Genomic DNA, 25,180 nt, shown 5'->3' with positions numbered 1-25,180 from the left:
CACCAGTCAGAATGGCCATCATCAAAAAGTCTATAAATAATAAATGCTGGAGAAGAGGTGGAGAAAAGGGAACCCTCCTATACTGTTAGTGGGAATGTAAATTGGTAAAGTCACTATGGAGAACAGTATGGAGATTCTTAAAAACCTAAAAACAGAACTACCATATGATCTTATATAATCCCACTCCTGGGCCTATATCCAGAAAAAACCATAATTCGAAAAAATATATGCACCTAATATTCACTGCAGCATTATTTACAATAGCCAAGACATAGAGGCAACCTAAATGTTCACTGACAGCTGAGTGGATAAAGAAGATGTGGTACATAAATATGATGGAATATTACTCAGCCATAAAAAGAAATGAAATAATACCATTTATAGCAACACGGATGGGCTTAGAGATTATCATACTAAGTCAGTGATGGGGGCCTTCCCGGGTGGCTCAGTGGTAAAGAATCCAACTGCCAAGCAGGAGATGCAGGTTCAATCCCTGGGTGGGAAGATCCCATGGAGAAGGAAATGGCAACCCACTTCAGTATTTTTGCCTGGGAAATCCCACGGACAGAGGAGCTACAGTCCATGGGGTTGCAAGAGTCGCACACAATTTAGTGACTAACCAACAAAAACAACAGTCAGACAGAGAAAGACAAGTATCATGTGATATCACTTAAAAGTGTAATCTAAAAAAATGATACTAATGAATTTTATTTACAAAACATAAACAGACTAATAGTAAACAAACTTACAGTTACCAAAGTGGAAAGGGATAAATTAGGAATTTGGGAGTAACATATATACACTACTATATATTAAATAGATAAAACAATAAGGACCTACTACATAGCACAGGCAACTATATTCAATATTTAGTAATAACTATATTGGAAAAAGAATCTGAAAAAGAATATATACCTGTGTGTGTATATATATGTGTGTATACATATGTGTTTGTGTATATGTGTGTGTGTGTGTGTATATATATACACTGAATCACTGCTATATACTAGAACTAATACACTGGAAATCAAGTATATTTCAATAAAAAAATAAATATATAAAAAGTACACCACTAATGATGTAATGTAAAAAATATTATTAACATTGCTGAATGCTACATACAAAACTTGTAAAGAGAATTCTCATTACAAGGAAAAGGATTTTTTTCCTATTCCTTTTATTTTCTATCTATATGAGATGATGGATGTTCACAAAATTTATTGTGATAATCATTTCATGACAAATTTAAGTCAAATCATTATGCTGTACATCTTAAACAGGCCTGTATGTCAATTATATTTCAACAAAACTGGAAGGAAAAAAGGAAGAAAAAGATAATACATTAATAACAAAGCAAAATTAGTGATCTCTCTTCCAGACTCAGAATCTTTAAAAGACTGACTGAAGAGTCCTTAGCTTCACATGAACAAAACTACTCACCAGATCCTACATGAAACTGATTAATCAAGGATTATAAAGCTAACTATAAACACTCCCCGGGCTTCCCTGTTGGCTCAGACAGTAAAGAATCTGCCAGCAATGCAGGAGACCCGGGTTCGATCCCTGGGTCAGGAAGATCCCCTGGAGAAGATAATGGCAACCCACTCCAGTATTCTTGTCTGGGAAAGCCCATGGACAGAAGAACCTGGAAGGCTACAGTCCATGGGGTCACAAGGAGTTGGACACAACTGAGCGACTAACACACACTGGTATAAATACTTCCAAGTATACACACCCACAGTTCTAGTGATAAGATGCTCAAGATATAAACTGAAGTAATCTATGAAAATAAATCACTTGGGTTTTAGTGTAGCTTTATAGGATATTTTAACTTTTTATTAATGTATTCTATATAATCCCTGGTGGCTCAGAGGTTAAAGCATCTGCCTCCAATGGGGGAGACCCAGGTTCGATCCCTGGGTCAGGAAGATCCCCTGGAGAAGGCAATGGCACCCCACTCCAGTATTCTTGCCTGGAGAATCCCATGGACGGAGAAGCCTGGTAGGCTACAGTCCACGGGGTCGCAAAGAGTTGGACGCAACTGAGCGACTTCACTCACTCGCTCATACTATATGATCAGAAAAGTTCACAAATCCTAAGTACACAGTTTGATAAATTCTCACAAACTGAACACACCTGTGTATAGCATCTAAAGCAAGAAACAGAACATTACTAACATCCCAGATCCCTCTTCTAGTTACCATCCTCTCCCTCCACTGAAATAACCATGATCCTGATTTGCAGCAGCAAAGATTAGCTTTGTCTGTTTATATAGAGGGTATTCTTTTGTGTCTAGCTTATTTTATCATTACATTTGTAAGATACATTTAATGTTGGTATATACATTGCAATTTGATCATGCAAACTGCTTTATAGTATTCCTTTACAGGGAAAGACCACAGCACTGACTTATCCATTCTCTTACTGATGGACATTTGAGTAACTTTCTTTTTGCTTCTGTTATTTTTGATTACTTGTCTTTTGGTCAACACATGTATTATCTTCTTTAGGGTTTATACAACTTTCATTTGCAATGAAAGACTTCTATCATAGGGACTTCCCTGATGGTCCAGTGGTTAGGATTAGGCACTTTACTGCCATGGCCCTGGGTTCAATCCATGGTCAGAGAACTAAGATCCCACAAGCTGTGCAGTGTGGCCAAAAAAATAAATTAATTAAAAATTACAAAAAAAAAAAAAAAAGAGAGAGAGAGAGAAAGGGAGAAAGAGACAGACATTAAGGACACAGAATTGAAAGCACCTGTTGACTGGCTGAGTGTGAAAGTGAGGGAAAAGGAGTCATGAATGATGCCTGAATTTTCAGCTTGGGCAATTAAATGGAATGTGATGCTACTCACTGAGAGGCAAAACTGACTGGGGGCTAATAAATATGATTAGTACGTATCTGTATGCATTGCGGGCTGGGGTATTCATATGAAGATGTCCAACAGGCAACAAGAGTTGCCCTTGTTGCTCTGGGCTGGAGTTAGCTGGTATGGGACACATCAAGGCCATGGGAGCAAACGGAGCAGCATATGGTGTTTGTACAAGACATGGGATTAACTCTCAGCAACATATACGTTGAAGGTTCTAAAAAGGAGATCGAGGACAGGCCAGTAGGAGGAAAACCATAAGACTTCATCTGGCAGCCTTTAATACAAAGGACCAAAATTTATGTGTTTCACTGTGGTATAACTTCCCTATGTTTCAACGTAAAATTACTCTGAACAATGGCTGAAAGACAATCTATCTTCATTTATGTTTTTTTAAAATCTGAGGTTTCCTGACACCTTATATTCAAGTAAAATAAAATCTACCCTACTTCTTTCAAAAGATTAAAACTATCCAAAAGAAATAACCTCTTTTCATCCAACAAGTTGAATGCTTGAAGATTTTACAAAACAAAACTTGGAGAGCAACTGAGGAGGAATGTGATGTTATTTAAGAGTAAAGCAAATATGTCATAGGCTTTTAAAAGCCATCCTGTACCTCTGGATCCCTCTGAAAGCCTGTCAGAGGGAGGCCATTTTCTGAGCCGTATGAATGCAGCTGCAATGCTAACCTCATTCCTTTCTTACAAGTTACAGCCTGCTCCACACAAAAGTATTAACACTATTCCACAGCAACTATAAACGCTGTAGCATTTTATGTAATAATCCCACAAATATAATTAAGACCAAAAAACTTATTACTGTTATGTTTTTTCAGTTATGTCAGTCATATTCCCGAGGTTGAATTTTTCCTTTAGATTTTTTAATCTTTATAGATTGAACAAAATAACATTTTGTTAAAGAAGAAGCCAAGTAGAACATGTAGTTCTACTTGTTCTACTTTGAGATTAGATATCCAACTACTTCAGCATTTCAGTAGTACAATGTAACTGAAACATCATTGAAAGTGGCTGAAGCTGCTTGACTATTTTATCTTAAAGGTACTATAAGAATGCTTGGAAAAGGAAATGGCAACCCACTCCAGTATTCTTGCCTGGAGAATCCCACGGGCAGAGGAGCCTGGCTAGCTACAGTCCATGGGGTCGCAAGAGTCAGACATGACTTAGTGACTAAACCACCACCATCGTAAGAATGATGACAGATCAGCAAATCTGATGAATTTGGCAGCTGGTACTCTCCTGAAACCTAAGAATATGCAACATACCTCCAAGGACGTGTAAAACAAAAAATGTATTCTAAAAGACAAATATCCTGTTCAAAATTTTTTTACCTTTATTTCTGCTCCTTTTGATTTTTTCTGCCAATCCCACACAGTAAGCATATGCTCATTGGAGTCATCAATAACACATAAATGAACACCTGAATCCTAAAGAAAAGTCAGTTTAAATAAGGCATTTAAAAATCTTCAGATAAGGCTTACTTTTTAAAAAGAAATACCATATTATGAAAACCACCAACATTAAGATAAATCCAAAATCCTTTAAACTCATGGTTCCTTGAAATACAATGAATATACTATTTACTAAGAGTGTATTTTCTTAAGAAATATAATAAGGATTCTTAATTTTTTTTCATATTTCTGATTTTTCCCTCTAGGTTGATCTCCATTTTCTATCTAGCCACTTCCACTATTCAAAAATAGCAAATAATCAATTTTGAGGATAGTCCATTCTGCATCTTAAAGTATTTTCTGCTTTAAAGTGTTCTGACTGCTTTTGAAGTATTCTCCTTTGCAGTAGATGTGAAATGTATATAATTTTATAACTTTGGTCCTAAATTTCGGTAAATCTGTTGGAATAAGTTACGTGAAAGTTTGCCAATTTTAGTTTTCCATGATATTCTTGATTTATATTAAAATGAATAAACAAGATAAATAAAAACATAAATCCCTTTCTATTTTCCTGAAACTATTTTCATTCACTAATTGATGCCTCCCAGAAAAAGAACTGTGGATGATATTAAAAGATTATTTTTTTCTAGTAGCATTTGTAATATATACCTTATGATGTATATGGAACAAAGAAATACTGTGGTGACAAGTGAGAGTACTGAGGAAGGGCAGAGCTTACTCTCTTCTCTTCTGCCTTCTTTTACCCTGTATTGGAATGATTACCTAAACTAGGAAAAGTCAGTGTATGAGGCAATTCAAGATAATCCTAACATTGTAACAAAGGTATCAACAAGAAGACAACAGTTACTGCTACAGAGATTTTAGGGGGTAAAAAAGGTAGTAAAAGTATTTCCCTTCTCTCTGCTCATCTCCTTTTCTCATCTCCTTTCTTCTAATTCCTGATTCATGAGAACCCTTGACATTCAGTACTTGTAAGCTAGTAAAGTTCCTGTATCCACCCAAATTTATACTTCTGCTCTAAAAATGTCCCTTCCTCCTCCACATCCCACAAAACAGCCATAATCCAGAATACAGCTGCTGATAGTTAGGAATTAAAGAGATAAATGTGAATACATAAATATATTCTAAAGTAAGAACAAGGCCCAAGAAAATCTGGAGGGATATTTGTGTTTGAAAGTAAAAACTATGCATCCTAAAAATATAGATGTTTTCCTGTATGGTCTGTAACAATTACATATAGTTCCAGAATAAACAATGTTTAAATGAGCAACATCTTATTTCATTCTCCCCAGAATAAAGCATCAAGACTTAGGTTAAGATTGCTAGATGCTGAATTATAAACTTAAATATAAAACCATGCAATCAACAATTCAGAACCAAAACAATTCATGACTTTAGTGAGCACAAAGATGTGGCTGTTTTCTTTGCTGCAACATGACATTAAGAAAAGACAATACTTGGGGCAGAATTGGCCAAGTTTCATGTCCGTAAATTTTCTAAATAAAATAGACTTCTATGACTCAAGCTGAATCAAAAACATATCTTATTACTTACTTCAATTTTACTATGCTATGTATGCATTCCTTTAACCATTTCCTGCTATTACACTGCACTTCTATTTCAGGCAGAACAAAATAAGTATAATTAAGTGTAATATCCTGGATCTTATCTAAACCAAAGTCCTTTAGTATTTCAGTTAAAATGCTGGCCACTGACAAGCAACAGCTAACATCTAATTTTTCAATTCAGTGATCACTTTCTATGAACACACACACAAACCTGAGCTTAAGGTCTTTTCTGTATCTTTGTGCGGCTGGCTTACTCCCTTAAAAATTGTTACTTACTGCTTTTGAAAAATCCAGGCATCCTACTCCACGTTCAAAAGTTCCAAGGCCAATAATTTGCAGTGTAGAAAGACTAACTGAATCCCACACTCTGACATGGGGTTGCAGGGGCTGCAAAAACAAGGGGAAAAATACAAGATAGCAGGACTTAACTAGTATTTACATAGATGAAAAAACCACTCCTACAAGAACCGCCTGCCATCTTTAAAAAATAATGATGGATGGATAAATATCTAATAAAAAATAGCCAGTACATTTACACATGCCCCCAAAGAATCTTGAGTAGGTATTTTCTTCTCATACTACAAAAATAAGGAAATGACAAAGTGATAATAGAAGCAGCAAATGATCTGAGTATCTAGTATGTGCAGTATACTATTCTAATACGTCACATCCCCATTAATTCATTTAATTCTCACAGACCCTGGGGGTTAGGTGCTATTATAATCACCATTTAACAAATGAGGAAATTGAGATAGTTTTTAAAATTAATTATTTTATTTTAATTGGAGGCTAATTACTTTACAATATATATTGTGGTGATTTTTGCCATATATTGACATGAATCTGCCAAGGGTGCATCTGTTCCCCTCTTCCTGAATCCCCCTCCTACCTCCCTCCCTATCCCATCCCTCTGGGTTGTCCTAGAGCACTGTTTTGAGTGCCCTGCATCGAACTTGCACTGGTCATCTATTTTACATATGGCAATATACAAGTTTCAATGCTATTTTGAAAAAGAGATTTAAATAACTTGTCCATAGTTATCCAGCTATTAAAAGGTAGAGTCAGGATTCTAATACCAGCAAATCTGCACTGGAAATCCTGCTTTTTGCATTACTTTCATTCCTGAGAAAATAATATTAAAAAAAAAAAAAATCAGTGTCCAAAAAATTGCTAAGCAAACAGCCCTTAAACAGAATTTAGAACTGGAAGGAGTATTAAAAGTCATCCAACATAACCCCTCCAACTACTTTTCTTTAAAGAAACCAGGCAGAAAATGTTATTAAGTATAGTCATATACATGCTAATCAGTCATCATTAATATTCACTGCTGATCCTTATTAATAAGGAATTTGTCATGTAAGTCAATACTGTTGAATAATACCTGAAAAATTTTAAGTGTTATTTCTAGTCATATATAAATTACATATAAAATCATATGTAAAATATAAAATTAAGGGATCCATCAATTTAGGATGATTATAATACCTTCCAGCAGACTGATAAATTATTCTATACTTAAAAAAAGAACTTTAATAAGCTTATCAGTTCTCCCATTCTTATAAATAAATAGCTTCCTTAGGGAGAACACTTATTTTTTGAAAAGGAATATTTTAGTGTGACTCTTTTTTTTTTTTTTAATGTTATTACATTCTATTATTTGTTTCTCTGCTTATACTAAAAATTCCTTAATAGTTAAATTTTAAGAGAATGAAATAAATGAGTTAGGGTTAAATACAATCAATTCCATCCTAATATCAGTATCACCTGGTACAGAATGCATAAAACTGTGCCACTCACCCTTCCATCCTTATCCACTCCAGCTATCTGTCCAGTTGCAATCCTAATTTTGTCAGGATGTATAGCAAGGCTAAAAAGCAGTGTTAACAACAATTTTAAATACAGGAAAGATGTAAAACAGCAGAAACATGCCTCAGTATCAACATTTTTCAAACAGTTTTTAATCATTAAAAAAACTCAATGTGACCCATTTGTTTTATTTTCTTTGGCTAATCAAATAAACATCAATTACCTACAGGACTTCTTTTCTAAGTTTTCTGCCGTATTTCTGCCTTCTTTGTTAAACTGAATTATTAGAACACTAAATTTGAAGAAAATATCTACTCATAATTGTGGCATGATAAATTTATCACGTGTTCATGATAAAGGAACTTGTTTCTTTCTAGTCTTACACCTAGACATATTCACATAGTTTTATTACCATGAAGATGTAATATTACATCTTGTGAAGATTTTAAATGTTGGAGAATAATGAATTTAAGCAATAAATAGAGAATATACATTTTTTGTTTTTGGTATGTATTGCTCATTACTTTCCAGAACAGTTATCAATTTAAATTGTTATAAATAAATAAAAACATTTTAAAAATTTCACTACAACTTCCTCATACTAAGAATTATACCTTTTAACATGCCTTGATAATTTGATTGGTATAAAAGATCATCAGTTTAATTTCTTTTATTATTAAAGAGGCTAGAGTTTATCAATATGTTGCTTTAACTAATGTTATTACCTCTCAAATAGTTCATATCCTTTGAAAGAAAAATGAAAAGTGAAAGTCACTCAGTTGTGTCCAACTCTTTGCAACCCCATGGAATATAGAGTCCATGGAATTCTCTAGGCCAGAACACTAGAGTCGGTAGCCTTTCCATTTTCCAGGGGATCTTCCCAACCCAGGGATCAAACCCAGGTCTCCTGCATTGCATGCAGATTCTTTGCCAGCTAAGCCACAAGGGAACCTAAGAACACTGGAGTGGGTAGCCTATCCCTTTTCCAGTGGATCTTCCTGACTTAGGAATTGAACTGGGGTCTCCTCTATTGCAGGCAGATTCTTTACCAACTGAACTATCAGGGAAGCCCATATATACTTTATTGAGATCAATTACATTGACAGTTAGTAGCTGAACCAGACACATATATTACCTAATCCAGCAATTTTACTTTAATATAGATCAATTACATTAAGAGTTAATTAAAAATCTAACTAACATTTTGCCATATTTAATTCAAATCTTAAACATTTAAAAAAGCAAAATTACTGGATTAGGTAATATATGTGCATGGTTCAAATATCAAAAACTATAAAAACACCTATGAAATTCTGCTAAAATCTCATCTATCTGGTTATTATCCCTACTCCCTGTAACACCAACCAGGTAATCGCTGTAATCAGTTTCTTTTTATTACTAATTCTGGAAAAATTTTACCTATGTGAAAGTCAAGATAAATATTTATCTTCCACCTCCTTTTTTACACAAATGGTAAAATACTACACATTTTCTTGTTCTTTTATACTTACAAATGTATCTTAGGAATCTTTCCACTTAATACACAAACACTCTCCTCATTCTTTCTTAATTTTATTGAAGCAGAGTTGATTTACAATGTTGTATTAATTTATGTTGCACAGCAAAGTGATTCAGTTATATATATATATATATTTTTTTTTTTTCTTTTTTACATTCATTTCCATTATGGTTTATCACAGGGTACTGAATATAATTCCCTGTGCTATACAATAGGATTGTGTTGTATATCCATCCTATATATAATAGATTGCATCTGCTAATTCCAAACTCCCAATTCTTTTCTCCCCAATCTCAATGAATCTATTCTCTACTCAGTAAGTCTGTTTCTTACTGAGATTTTAGATTCTAAATATGTGATAGCATATCGTAATTGTCTTTTTCTTTCTGACTTACTTCACTTAAGTAGGGTAATCTCTAAGTCCACCTAACCTCATTCTTTATGGCTGCATGGATACCACACGTTACTAGTCTCCAGCTAAAAGATATTCAGGTTCTTTCCAATCTTTACCATCAAAAATGATGTTGTAATAAGTAATCTTGTACATGTATTCTTCTAGTGAAAAAGACAAAATTTTAATCATCTCTAAAAGTTTAACAATATCTATATTTTAAGTCTAATGTATATTAATTTTTTTCTAGGTATAGATATAGTTGCCAGAATAGATTTTAAATATTGGAAAATAATGAATTTAAGCAATAGGTAATTAAAGTTAACTTCAAATTAGTAAAATTGAGTACTTCAAAAATACGCCAAGCATAGAAAAGGAGTTCTCACATTTTTATGGTTCTCATTCTGTTTTACAGTTTGATCCTTATTCAGCTATGATTTCCCATTTCTCCTCAAAGTCTCAAGTTCAAAACTTACCTACATAAAACAAATTCTCAATAAATATTAAGTAACCAATAATCACTCTCAGAAGTATGTAAAAATATAGTCTGCCACATATATCTGATGTTTCAGGCCAGAGGAAAAAGTATAAAAGCTCTGGGAAAGCCAAAGAAGCCCCCATCAAAATTTACAGATGATATGTTGCAGGTATCTATTGCAGGTACCTACTGATGCAGGTATCACACCAACTATTTTGGAGGCCTAAAAGTCTTTTTTATTTTTGAAATCTACCTACAGGATGTCCATAATATCCTTAAATTCTCATTTTTCCACAAGAAATCATTTCCAATAAAAACCTAGCTTAATAAAATACAAAAAAAGAGAATGAAATATATATATATATATAAATATATATATATATAAAATGATACCAACCATTTTACACAGTCTGTATGACCCAGGTAGTGCCGTTGAGTTCTCTCTTCATAATTAAATAGTACTACTACTGATGCTATGAAATAAACAATTTCCCCGGTAGGAAGAAGGTAAACATTAGCTCGACAATCCTTTCCTCGATAACCATATCTTAAAATAAAGAGTCAAGGTTTCGAACAAACACAACTTTCAAAATGTTAAATAATTTATTAATGGATATGTAAGGGAATCAGTATAAGAAAAGAGGACTGGACTGGAACTTTAAAACTCATGTCTTGCCATTAGCCCTTGTGCAGTTCCAAGACTTAATACACTTAAATCTTAGTTTCCTCATTCAACCAAGAAATACATATTGAGCTCCTAATGTGTATCAGGCATAGAGTAGAACATGCACTTCTGAACAAAAATATGTGGGCCTGTGTCCCTGGAGTTCTTGCTTTTCAAAGGTAACAAAAATTTACACCAAGTATATCATTAGAAATTGTGGAAGGAAAAACAACAGGATGCTAGGAGAAAACAGAAGGAGGATCTAACTTAAATGGAGAGAGAAAAAGAGAGAGATCAAAAGAAGGGCTACCGGAGGGAATCTCCTGTTGATCTACCCGCTGGACTCTGTTTTCACTGCTTAACCAGGTTTGATCCCTAGTTGGAACCTAAGATCCCACAAACCACATGGTGCAGCCCAAAACTAAAAAAAAAAGAAGAGCTACCTGACACTTATACTTACCCTAACTGATGAATAAAAGATAGCCAGGCACAGTTTTGTGTAAGCAGAGTGCCTGCTAAAAAACTATGCAGAATCACAGGATTGGTGAGTCTTCTCAAGCTAATTTCTGCCAAAAGGAGGGACTGATTCAAGGAGTGGGAAAGGGGATATAAGAGAATGGAGGCAAAAAGCAAAGTTCAAATATTAAGTTTCTTCTGCTTCACTGAGAATTTCTTAAGAATGTCTAAGAGAAATAAGGCTTCCTAAGTGAAATAAGGAGCACTGTTTCATATACTCATTTTAAAGAAAATGTCTGGTCATGAAGAAGTTAATTCTCAAATTAGAATCCACCTTGCTAATTTCAGCTCTTAATAAGATAATTCATATTATTTCAAAGGTTACAAAATGCTTAACTGATGTTTCCTTATTTAATTCTTAAAATGGACCTGTGAGGTAGGGATTACTGATCTCTTTTTATATTGGAAGAAGTAAGGTTCATGGAGGGTAAGTGGCAGAGCCAAGACTCAAAACACCAGCCTTCCAATTCTAGTCTGATGCCTCTTTCACTACACCACAAGCACCTGCCTTGATGTCCATGGAATACTGCTTACCCTATCTGAAGATATTAATTTTGGTGCTTTTAAGTTGCTAACAACAATATACACAGAATATGTGAAAGGATTAGAGATGACATCTCTTTACTTTCTCAAGTGGTCACTGTTTACCACGTTTACTTGACATAAAGACAATTCTGACAGACGTCAGGTAAAGTAATTTTTCTTAAAAAGAGAGCAAACAAATTTGCTGTCACAATAGAAAAGGATACACCCACTCCAGTTTGAGCTTCTCAGGAGGCAGTTCTGTTCTGATGTCATCATAGTTGTCAACATCAGAAGGAATGAACATTGTAATTGGTCGACCTCGCATAAACATTTTAATGTATTCTCCTTCTGTTGAAACACAAGAAAAAACATTAAGACAGATGTATTTGCTGAATATTCATAGAAAAATGGATTATTAATATGCTATAATAAAAACAAGATAGAAAACAGCTACTTTATATAACTGCTTTTGTATAAAAACTTAGTTTAAAACATCAAAGGAAAAAAATCACTGGTCATTCCTTAAGTGAGAATAACTTTTCATAATTAAAATATAATTTATCTATAAGTTGACACATTTCAACAAGAAAGTCAGGAAAGTTGAGGTATAAAAATGCAAGAGGAAAATAATTTTGTGATGGAAGGTTCTCTGACAATTGAAAAAAAGATTATTAGAGTACTCCGATGACAACCATGTCTGCCACACTACCTGATCAACCTACTGACATTTAATGACAGACAAAAAACCATGGCCACAGAACACACCAGGAGTGGAGTCAGACAGCCCCATAAGTCAAGGACAGAAAGAGGGACTAAGCACTCTCTAACATAGAGCAGTGGTCAGAGATGGAGGAAAGATGACCAATGTCCTTCATTTCACAACTGTGCCTACAATCAGCCTCGAGTTTAAGCAATTAAATTCAATTATAATACACTAAAATCTTAAAAGACCATGCTAGGAAATAGTTTTCTAGCTTGTAGCATAGGTAATATTAGCATAATAGCACAAACATCTTTTATTTACATAAACCAATAGCTGCTTGTAAGATCTGCAATAGTCTAAAACTAAAAATGTTAAAAAGACAACTCCAGAATCAAATCAACATTTATGGTACACCTTTTACAAATGAAAACAATACTTAAGTGATCAGATCAGACTGTTTGCAAGTCTTAAGAAACAAAACAAAAACACCCATCCTTGGCTGACCTACATACAGACAGGTTTAATAAATGTTGATGGTGGCTGTGAAATGTTTAGAAAAGAACCTAAAAGGGAAGGAGAAAGTAAGGGACTGTGTACACATGCATAGGCACTGCCTAGAACTTGCTAACTTGTCTGCTACGATAGGAAAATCATGTTAGAAACAAAGTGTGATTATCAATCAGAGGCTGAATCAACCTTAGGACGTCTAATAATGAATGATGTAAGCCACTAAGAAGACGTGTAGATAATTCAATAGCTTATGTAACACAAACCATGAAAGCAGGAGGAAAAAAACCATTTGCTGAATGTTTGTAAGTATTTCTTCAGACTTTTAAACTGTACTTGCTATGGGTGAGAAGTTCAAGTTATTTTTATTATTATTACAGTGTGCTCGGCCTCAGGGTTTGATCTAAGAACAGGCTGAGACCTCCCACGCCACAATTTTTTAACACCACATGATGTACGTCTCTGTTACTTCTGAATCTAAGAGTGGGCTCTGTTTCCTGGACTTTGATGATAACTAAATGATTTAGTTATCAGCTGTAACTATTTCCCTTCAGCAATCATCTTTATCTGTATCTCCTTGTCATTTTTTGTAAAGTCCACTTTCTTCTAGGTGTCAATTTGTTACATAATTTTCCCTCTAGTTGTTTTTTTTTTTTTTTTTTTAAAGAAAATAAATCCTTAAAGGGAAATATCCTGTCTTGTGGAATTTCTTCCAAGGTCATTCACTGGTCAGAGGTGTATAGCATAAATGCTTTCTGAATGGAAAAAAAATATTTCATAGATGTTTCTATTGCCAGTTAAAAGAGACTGTATATCCAGCAAAGGGAATGGGTTAGGACAGCATCAAAGAAAAGAAAGTGCCCTCCTCTGCTAATAGGGGCTTCCCTGGTGGCTCAGAGAGTAAAGCATCTGACCGCAATGTGGGAGACCTGGGTTCGATCCCTGGGTCGGGAAGATCCCCTGGAGAAGGAAATGGCAACCCACTCTAGTATTCTTGCCTGGAAAATGCCAGGGACAGAGGAACCTGGTAGGCTACAGTCAATGGGATCACAAAGAGTTGTACACGACTGAGCAACTTCACTTCTGCTAATAGAGACAGCTCAGAATACTGCACTGATTCCTTCAGCAACTGTAAAGCAGCACAAGCAACCAAGTATAAGCAAAGTAGCTGTATCTATGCTTGCGAACTTTTCTAATACAATATAAAAATGGCACTGCATGTTAGGATGAAAATCCTTTTCCTGTCTATAAATTGGCGGTATACATGTTGGAGGCTGAGTGTATGTCTAGACACCTGGAACAATTCTGGTAACTGAGGGGGGGAACACATTATAGTGGAAAAGAGCCTGAGCTTTAGAGAAATACTGTCTGGGATTTGAATGCCAGCTTTATCCTCTTCCTAACCATAAGACTCTGGCCTCATATTCCTAATAAATAAAATGATACTACTACTTACCATTTGAAATTCTGATTGGACAAATAAGATATTACACTGTAAAGTATGAGGTCTTGACAACTATTTCTTTCCTTCCCTTTAGATTTTTAAGCATTCTAAACACTGTCTAGGAACTGCTTATAATATATGATTCAACACTCTACAATCTCTTTTCAAAAGCTTTAGAGTAACCACAGAACAGCAACTGCAGGCAAATAAGCTAGAATTCTGAGGGTCCTATCTGGGCCACTAATACAGGGGTCACAAGTTCAAGTGTCTATAGGCCAGGCAGGAAATGCAAACTGAGAGCCCTGGGAGCATATGGGATGACCAGTTAGGGTGGGGGCACTGGTATCCACCAGGCCCATCTTAGGGAGGCAGCAGTTAATCAACCTCGGGAAAAATGTGGGCCCAGTGCTGCTAGAGCTTCTCATTTTTTAAGAGAAACAAAAAATCTATAATTTATTGTGAAGTCTCCTAATTTTTAAATGTTTACTCCTTTGCCAAAGAGGGAGAATACCATGTGAAAACACACCTTTGGCTTACACAGAGCTCACTAGTTTGCAAACTAAGAAGAGAGTCTTTACCTTGGGAGTTAGACAGAATATATAGATGAAGAACCTCTTTCCTCCTCAATCACTAGTGGTCAAATTCTCACTGCAAACATTTTGAGTGTGTCAGGTTTCTTGACCTTATAGCTAAACAACTCAGTTGTTTTACCCAACTGCTACTTTCTGGCTGTCCTCATTGGACACCAGCATGAAAGTCAAGGGGAAGAGAGGGGCCATGGGACTGGTCAAAAAAGAATATGAGGTCAGTAATATTAATTAATATATTAATAAAGTGTGTGGTCCAGAAATGTGAGAAAAATAAATGATTATCTCTTGATAATTAGTAAACACAGCATAGGGCTATCTGTATTCAATAATGAAGCTGCTGCTTCCTGAAATGTAATTCATCTCAACATTTTATCTATTTTGACACTGTGAAAATTCCTGATACTGAGAGGATGGGTACACAGTATAGTGGAGAGAATGCAAGCATTGTGATAAAGGCCATCCTTTTCTGAATCTAAGCTTTACCACTTACTAGCTTATGCCCAAATAAAATAAATATTCTTAATTGAATCTGATCAATGATTGATAGCTTAATTATAAAAGAAGAAATTCAGGGAATTCCCTGGTGATCTAGTGGTTAGAACTCGGTGCTTTTACTGCCAGGCCCCAGGTTCAATCCTTGATCAGGGAACTAAGATCCGCCAAGCCACATTGTGTAAGGAAAAATAAATAAACAAAAACACAAGAAACTGTGTGGGATATTGTTAATAAATTTTATCAGTTCATTTCTCTAGATACATATAATGTTGGAACTGGAAGAAATCTTACAGCTCACCTAGTCCAAACACCTATTTTTACAGAAGGAGAAACCAAGGCTCAGAAAGTTCAAATGAGTTCTTAGACTGTGTCCCAAAATGTCTATTACTTAGAACTTATGAAATATTTTCTTTCTAAACTATTGTTCTAGATCTGCACAATTCGGAACAAGAGCCACTGGCAGAACACTTAGCAGGCAGGCAGTGTGAACTGAGGCATGCTCTAAGTATAAAATAGGCAGGAGAGTCTGATGATGTTTGTATGGAAAAAAAAGTAAAAGGTTTCCTTAATGTTCCTCCGCCCACCCCCACGCCTTCCACCCCCAGCTTCATGATATGTGGAATCTTAGTGTCCTGCCCAGGAAGTAAACCCATACCCTCTGCACTGAACGCACAGCATCTTAACCACTGGGCTACTCATTAATGGTTTTGTATATTGATCACCCACTGATATTCTGAATATACTGGATTAAATACATTAATCTTGTTGTTGTTGTTTAGTCACTGAGTTGTGTCTGACTCTGTGATTCCACAGACTGCAGCCTGCCAGGCTCCTCTGACCATGAGACTTTCCAGGCAAGAATACTGAAGGGGGCTGCCGTTTCCTACTCCAGGGGGATCTTCCCGACCCAAGGATTGAATCCTGGTTTCCTGCATTGGCAGGTGGTTTCTTTACCACTAAGCCACTGGGGAAGCCCAAACTGATCTTACCTGTGAAATTTTCTTTTTTAAAAATGTTGCTATTAGAACATTTAAAATTATATGTGCTTTATATATTTCCATTGGACAGTACTGTTCAGACAGTGGTGAGGTCCTTAGGCTACATACGTCCAATTACCTGATAATGTAGCTTACTTATAATGCAAATAGTATTAGCTTAAGCCCTGAATTCCCAACACTAGGAAATCAGAGTACAAGAGAACAAAAAGATGTTTCTGCTCTATTATCTTTTGGAACAATGAATGTTAGATAAAAATATGAAATACTGTATTTCTATGTCCTTCATGCACACCTCTTAGTCCTCGCCCTTCAGTCTCCTCACGTGCTGTTAACTCTTCTACTTAAGCATCCCCCCTGGGCTATCTTATCTTCCAAAGTGCTCCAAATTGCCAAATGATCTTTATATTCCCTAATCCAAACTTTCTGGGATAGTTACTCTCAGGTGTTCTAAGAAAAGTATTGCTTAAACTGACTCATATTGATATAAACAACTGGTTATCATTATTATATGCTTAAAAGATGCTCAGCAAAATTTATTAATCTTTCACAGATTATAACAAAAGGAAAAATTCAGGAAAAGTGTAGAAGAAAATTGTACTCTTATCCAAGACTGTTTTCTTCTGTGTCTTTTTTTTTTTAATAGCTTTCCCTATTTCTGCACCTAGAGATATTAAAGGGAAAAAAAAAAAAAAAAAAAAAGCCTTTCAAAGACAACAGCAGCAGAGCTTCAAGGGTTGGGACTATGATTTGTACTTATTTATGTAATGGGCACTGCCCGTAGAAAGCCTTCTGACCTTCTAGAATGCTTACAGTTTAAAGCATCTTTATCTCAAAGTTTTCACTTTAGAAATTCATTTTTATTTGTATTTCATGATCTTTAGAACTAAAAGGCTCCCCCTCTACAACTGAATTTGGGTTTTATATTTCACTAAAATGTGGCAGTGTGATTCTACCCAATTTCAGCAAACAGAAAATTGCAGGATCTTTAACGTGAGCTTTTCCTCAGATACTACCAGTTCTACTCCCCCAAAGCACAGAGCTGCAGAACAGGCCAGTAAACAAGATGCTAGAAGTACTGTCCACAATCTTATGGTACAAAGTGGCAAAAACCCATTTAAGGAAAGCTAAAATCTTTTCTTAAAACAAATTTATTTTTAAACAAAATATTTCAAGTTTTACACTACAGTAATTTTTTAAAAAAATTCCAATGAAACTACATAGTTTATAAAAGGATCTTTGGATTTTGAATAAGAAAGTTGATATATGCTATAATAAAATCTTAATTTCACTCCTTTTCAAAGGGCTAGCTGTAAAAATCACAAAATGCAGACTTCAAAATAAAAAGAAGAGTCATAAATTTAGGATATATGATCTAACCTTATTTTGCACATCAAAAAAAATTCCTAGTTGCGGTGCTTGTCAAATACTATACAGTTAGTTTTAATGGCTTGGGCAAGAACACAGATCTGAAAAACTTGACAAAATGCTAAAACCTTAATTTCCCTTGTTTTATAGGTAGAGTTCTACTAGCTGGTAAATTTTATTAAATTCTTAATTATTGATACATGGGGGTGGGGTGAGGGTACACAATGAAGATGTAAAAGATGTGAACCTAGACTCTTAGGAGCCTACAACAGAGAAACATAACCGAATCTTATGTATCTGCTGGCCAACACATACTGATTACAGTAGTAAGTCAATCTGTAGTTGACTGCTTTCTTAAATCTAAACTTCCTTTAGTCAGATTTCTCTTTGCATTTTTTTTTTTTTACAACTGTGACTGTAATAGAATTACTTGAAAATACCGGATATGGGAGTTTGCTTAAGCATTTCAGACTATTTTTATTGTGTGAACAAGGGTTTCTTTGGTAAAAAGAAGGGAAATGAATCTATTCAACAACATAAGGCACACAGAACTTCTAAAAGATTTGCTATATTGCTTAAAACATTTCTAAACTAGGCAAAATATGGTTTTTAAAAAAGTCCCTCAAATCACTCACTTATATGTCCAGGAAAAGTTATCTTAAACACTAAATATATGAAAAAAATTCTTTACTTTATCTGAATATACCAAGTTGGATTTAATTTTTTTAAAAAAAGAAATTTCAGATACCAAAATATTTATCCCTCTAGCTCTTTCCCAATTAACTACAGTAGAAAGAGAATCAAGAGGCCCAAAGAGAAAGATAAAAACTTATCTACAAAATTTTTATTAAACAGGATTGAGAGATTTCAACTTATCTTTAATGTTTTCTTTTTTTTTTTTTAAAAAAAAGGTACTTCCCCAGTGGTCCAGTGGTTAGGACTTTGAGCTCCTATTGCAGGGGGCATGATTTTGATCCCTGGTTGGGGAACTAAGATCCCTGGTTGGGGAACTAAGATATATCACATGGTATAGCTGGGGGGGGGGGGGGGGCGGGATGAATCAAAAAAAAAAAAAATCTGAGTTAAATAAAGCAAAATGTCAGAAAATATTAAGAAGAGATGGCAAGAATACACAGAAGAACTGTACAAAAAAAGATCTTCACGACCCAGATAATCACGATGGTGTGATCACTGACCTAGAGCCAGACATCCTGGAATATGAAGTCAAGTGGGCCTTAGAAAGCATCACTACAAACAAAGCTAGTGGAGGTGATGGAATTCCAGTTGAGCTCTTTCAAATCCTGAAAGATGATGCTGTGAAAGTGCTGCACTCAATATGCCAGCAAATTTGGAAAACTCAGCAGTGGCCACAGGACTGCAAAAGGTCACTTTTCATTCCAATCCCAAAGAAAGGCAATGCCAAAGAATGCTCAAACTAACACACAATTGCACTCATCTCACATGCTAGTAAAGTAATGCTCAAAATTCTCCAAGCCAGGCTTCAGCAATACGTGAACCGTGAACTTCCTAATGTTGAAGCTGGTTTTAGAAAAGGCAGAGGAACCAGAGATCAAATTGCCAACATCCGTTGGATCATGGAAAAAGCAAGAGAGTTCCAGAAATACATCTATTTCTGCTTTATTGACTATGCCAAAGCCTTTGACTGTGTGGATCACAATAAACTGTGGGAAATTCTGAAAGAGATGGGAATACCAGACCACCTGATCTGCCTCTTGAGAAATCTGTATGCAGGTCAGGAAGCAACAGTTAGAACTGGACATGGGACAACAGACTGGTTCCAAATAGGAAAAGGAGTACGTCAAGGTTGTATATTGTCACCCTGTTTGTTTAACTTATATGCAGAGTACATCATGAGAAACGCTGGACTGGAAGAAACACAAGCTGGAATCAAGATTGCTGGGAGAAATATGAATAACCTCAGATATGCAGATGACACCACCCTTATGGCAGAAAGTGAAGAGGAACTCAAAAGCCTCTTGATGAAAGTGAAAGTGGAGAGTCAAAAAGTGGGCTTAAAGCTCAACATTCAGAAAACGAAGATCATGGCATCCAGTCCCATCACTTCATGGGAAATAGATGGGGAAACAGTGGAAACAGTGTCAGACTTTATTTTTCTGGGCTCCAAAATCACTGCAGATGCTGACTGCAGCCATGAAATTAAAAGACGCTTACTCCTTGGAAGGAAAGTTATGACCAACCTAGATAGCATATTCAAAAGCAGAGACATTACTTTGCCAACAAAGGTCCGTCCAGTCAAGGCTATGGTTTTTCCTGTGGTCATGTATGGATGTGAGAGTTGGACTGTGAAGAAGGCTGAGCGCTGAAGAATTGATGCTTTTGAACTGTGGTGTTGGAGAAGACTCTTGAGAGTCCCTTGGACTGCAAGGAGATCCAACCGGTCCATTCTGAAGGAGATCAGCCCTGGGATTTCTTTGGAAGGAATGATGCTAAAGCGGAAATGCCAGTACTTTGGCCACCTAATGTGAAGAGTTAACTCACTGGAAAAGACTCTGATGCTGGGAGGGATTGGGGGCAGGAGGAGAAGGGGACGACAGAGGATGAGATGGCTGGATGGCATCACTGACTCGATGGACGTTGAGTCTCAGTGAACTCCGGGAGTTGGTGATGGACAGGGAGGCCTGGCATGCTGTGATTCATGGGGTCGCAAAGAGTTGGACATGACTGAGCGACTGATCTGATCTGAATAAATTTGGGGCGGTCAGTAGATGGGTGCTTGTTGTATTATTTGCATATTATTTTTAGAAAGATTAAAATCTTTAAAAAGTTTAAAAAGCATTATTAAAGGAAATAATCAATAGAATATTTTTGGTGAAATTGTTCCTTGGAGAATCAACCGTGAGTGTGGCTTAGAAATGTGGTATGTAATTCACTGAGTCTTTTCCTGCACTCTCATATGTCCTGATGATTTGTACCTCTTTTCTGCTACGCTAATCACAAGTTTCAGAATTCTTTTCAAAGCACTTCAGGAAAACAGTAACAACTGATAGAATGAGCAACACAACATGGAGTCTGATTGTCATTTCCAGATAGAATGGATTTCTAACTGTACTAGCTCAGTTAACCGGCATGGCTAAGGAATGAATATATTCCAGTTAATTGTATTTCCTAGTTTAAATTAAAAAAACAAAACAAAAAACTTCTACCTACAGTTGTGAAAATTCAGTATGGGTGAAACGTCTTCAAACACAACAAAATACATATGTACAAGACTAGAAATTCTCATGAAAACTCATATTCTCCATGTTCAAAGGGGGCATGCTAAATCACTTCAGTTGTGTCCAATTCTTTGCGACCCTATGAACTGTAGCGGAGAAGGCAATGGCACCCTGCTCCAGTACTCTTGCCTGGAAAATCCCATGGACAGAGGAGCCTGGTAGGCTGCGGTCCATGAGGTAGCTAAGAGTCGGACACGACTGAGCGACTTCACTTTCACTTTTCACTTTCATGCATTGGAGAAGGAAATGGCAACCCACTCCAGTGTTCTTGCCTGGAGAATCCCAGGGATGGGGAAGCCTGATGGGCTGCCGTCTATGGGGTCGCACAGGGTCAGACACGACTGAAGCGACTTAGCAGCAGCAGCAGCAGCATGGACTGTAGCCTGCCAGGCTCCTCTGTCCATGGAATATACTGGAGTGGGTTGCCAGGCCCTTCTCCAGGAGATCTTTCCAACCCAGGGACTGAACCTGCATCTCTTATGTCTCATGCATCAGCAGGTGAGTTCTTTACCACTAGAATCATCAAACGGGGGCAGTCGGGGCTTTTTTCTCAGCTGAAAATAAGCAAAGAGGATGTCAAAAACACATATTCTAGAAGTTGGGGTGGTTTGTATTTTTAAAAATTGGACAGCCCTGAAATATATTTTAATCTAGACAACTGTCACTAACAACAAGAAATCAGATCTCTGCTTAAAAAAAAAATTTCCAACAGAGAAGTCCCCTCCTTTTTGGTCTCTTTAAATACAGAGAATATACTTGGACAAAGCCAAGACCTAGATATCTAAGTAATATTTATATATTCTATTTAACATATGCCAATAGGTAAATTTTAGTACTAAGTATATTTTTTGGAAGTGCGATATTGGTTTCCTTCCCTTCTGCTCGAAAGGAAAGTGAAGTCGCTCAGTCGTGTCCGACTCGTTGCGACTCCATGGACTGTAGCCTATCAGGCTCCTCCATCCATGGGATTTTCCAGGCAACAGTGCTGGAGTGGGTTGACATTTCCTTCTCCAGGGGATCTTCCCGACCCAGGAATCAAACCCGGGTCTCCCACATTGCAGGCAGATGCTTTACCCATCTGAGCCACCATAGATTTAAGGTTAGCATCCTTCTTTCTAACTTCTGGAATTGCAAAGTTCTGGATATTATCTTGGAAACAACAAGGGAAGAGTCTATCTGTAGCTCAAGGGCTTTTGATTTCTTTGGTTTGTTTCAAACTGCACACCCTCTCAGCAGGTGACAGTGTCAGTACGACACTGCTACTCTATATTCTTGCAGTAAATTTTATCTATGTTTTCAGATACAATGCTCACTTTACACAGATGTGATCAGGTTTTAGGACAGAACATGCCTGGAGCCAACAGGTCAGAAAACAATACTAAGCACTAAGCAAAAGCACCTGCAGTCAAACTCTTCAGAGGTAGATTAAACCTGAGTTAGAGAAGGTATGAAGGGCTGTCTTCCATTTTCTATTTGTTGTGAAGAAAGAGCTTTCATAAAGTGATTAAAGAGATTCTTGGCAATATGCAGTCTAAGCTAAAGTATATATCAGGAAACCGAGGTCCAAGGTCCCAAGAGGCAGTGAAAAATTTATTAACAGATGAAGGATGTTTTATCTTTTTTCATAATTTCCTCTGGCTAATGAAATTTTACTTTCTTCCTAACCAACACTCATAACTGTAGTCACTGTAAGATTCTGATTCTTTAAACTTCTGTGATTCACCCCTAACTAGGTCTCATGCTTATTATTCTTATGCTCTTTCCACTAAATAACATTGCTTTCCTTTCCTAAGTGAGGTGTCTAATGACGCCTCTCTTGCTTAGAATGAATCTATATTGTATAAGTGGAGTGGTTAGCAAATACAGAATTGTATGCACACTATGATCAAGGACCTCCTTGCTGCTCCTAACACAGCAAGAAGGCTCTTAACTCAGAGCTTATGTATTTCTAATTTTCTCTGCTCATGAAATTCTTTTCTTTGGATACCCAATTGTTCACTTACTTCCTTTCAGGTGACTCCATGTCACTCTATGTCTCCCCTAATCACTCTATATAAAATTGCACTTCTCCCCTCTCCTGTTCTTCCTCAATGTGTATTACTTCCTGATATGTTAAATAGTTATCACTTGTTTCTTATAGGGAGCATATAAGTTCCACGGAGTTCAGACAACATGGTATAGTGCACCTAGACAAGCGATTGCCCTGTGTACACCCTATTTCACCTCCTCCTCCTTTCAACCATGGTTTCCTTTCTTCAAAGTGCTGATCAGAATATGCAGATTTACTGCTCTTTTACTTTGCTGGGCTTAAAGAACACAGTCCTTTCAGGTCAAGCTTTCTCTGCTACCACTCATTTATGTATACCAAATGTAAATCAGCTTGTTCCCAAATCAAAGCAGATGGCTTAGAACAAGTCACACTTGTCACTGTCAAAAAAGAGCTAGAGAACTAATAAATCACATTTAAAAGGACTATCCAAAAATGAGATACTTTAAATAGCTAAAGTATAAGAAAATGTGCTGTGAAATATATTATGCAAAATGAATATTAAATCTACAACTTACATCAAGTGAAGACCATCTATTTAATGGTCATCTTTTCATCTTAACTCCACATATTTAAGTGCAAAGTTTTACTGTTACATTTATAATAACGAAAATTTATTTGGTACTATGTGCCATGTGCTATGACACTTCGTCATCTTTAATTTTTATAATAATCCTTCAAGGGTTTTTATTGTTGTCTCAACTATAGATAAGAAAACAAAGACAAGATTGATTAATCTGCTTTTGATCACAGGTTAAGTAAATCTGAAACCAGTCTTGACTTCAACTACAGGTGTTAAAGATCTGCAGTACGTTGTTTGTTACACATCTCTACAAGTAAATTAAGATTTACAGGCAATTCAAGCATAACTGTCCAAAACCAAACTATTCTTTTCTCCACATCTATTCCTCCTCAAATGTCCCTTATTTCAGTAGATGCCTCTTACCCACTTTCAAGCTTGCCTTCATAGATTCCCTCTGTTCCTTACCTCTCATACCCTACCTGCAATCTCTAGAACCATCTACTTTGCACAGGTCTGCTTCAGTCAGACCTGAATTATGTAGCAGGCTGAAGTAAGACTTCTCCTTCAAAATACACTCTAATGATATATATAGCTGATTAAAGTGGCAAAAGAACAAACTCAAATTTCAAAAATAAGGCTTAATGCAAGCAACATTTGACATTATTAAATTCCAACATCTGGAACAATTCCATCCATGGAATTTTCCAAGCAAGAGTACTGGAGTGGTTTGCAATTTCCTTTTCCAGGGGATCTTCCTGACCCAGGGATCAAAATCTCATCTCATGTCTCCTGCACTGGCAGGTAGATTCTTTAGCACTAGAGCCACATACAATTCCTGTCATAGAATTTAACTGATTTTTCTATATCCTTTTTCAGTTTTTCATTCCATCCTTTCTTCCCCACTTTGGTGATCCTTCTCTAGCAAAACTGTTCCCTTTTAAATACATTCACTTATCTGCCTATTTGGATGGTTTTGAAAATTGTCACCAACACAAACCACTCACTTATGACCAACTACGCATAAGTTAGTTCCCTTTTCCTTCCAAAGGGCATACCACAGCATGACAGAGAGGCAGCCCTTTCTCATTTACCATAGCTATAAGGATTTTTATGAAATGTAAGTTCTTTAGCAAAACATGTAATAATAGTAGCACCTTTTTATAGGTACAGTGTTTTCTGTTTTTAAAGTACTTCCATACATATTCAGCAGTCTTGTGAAATAAGCTTTATAGTTACTATTCTCAGATTAGAAAAACACCCAAAGATGTTGCCATTTTGCCTATGTCACAAGATTGCTATACAATATAGCCAAATATTAAGCACAGACACTCTCCATTCACTGCTCCTTTCACTATCATTATCTCTATTTTTTTTTTTAATGTTTTGGCACATAGAAAGAATTGGCTTTGTAAATAAATTTTCACTTTTCCTTAAGGTATTTCAACCATTAATCTGTACTTAATTAAGAAAGAGAAAATAAGAC

General features: G+C 36.1%; 1 protein-coding gene across 7 annotated transcripts in view; it reads right to left on the bottom strand.

Annotated features, from left to right (window-relative positions):
* The window catches only part of EML4 (EMAP like 4), a 153,756-nt gene that overhangs the window by 38,245 nt on the left and 90,331 nt on the right, over positions 1 to 25,180 (bottom strand). For all 7 annotated transcript variants that reach the window (XM_055539916.1, XM_055539919.1, XM_055539921.1 and 4 more), the window contains 5 exons: positions 11,993 to 12,116; positions 10,461 to 10,610; positions 7,667 to 7,736; positions 6,146 to 6,256; positions 4,221 to 4,316 (listed from right to left, as the gene is read on the bottom strand). In XM_055539916.1, the coding sequence (XP_055395891.1) occupies positions 4,221 to 4,316; positions 6,146 to 6,256; positions 7,667 to 7,736; positions 10,461 to 10,610; positions 11,993 to 12,116 (551 nt within the window). The remainder of the gene's footprint in view (positions 1 to 4,220; positions 4,317 to 6,145; positions 6,257 to 7,666; positions 7,737 to 10,460; positions 10,611 to 11,992; positions 12,117 to 25,180) is intronic.

Source organism: Bubalus kerabau, chromosome 11 (assembly GCF_029407905.1).
Source record: "Bubalus kerabau isolate K-KA32 ecotype Philippines breed swamp buffalo chromosome 11, PCC_UOA_SB_1v2, whole genome shotgun sequence".
Taxonomy (NCBI): Eukaryota; Metazoa; Chordata; class Mammalia; order Artiodactyla; family Bovidae; genus Bubalus; species Bubalus kerabau.
This window is presented reverse-complemented; position numbering and strand designations above follow the sequence as displayed.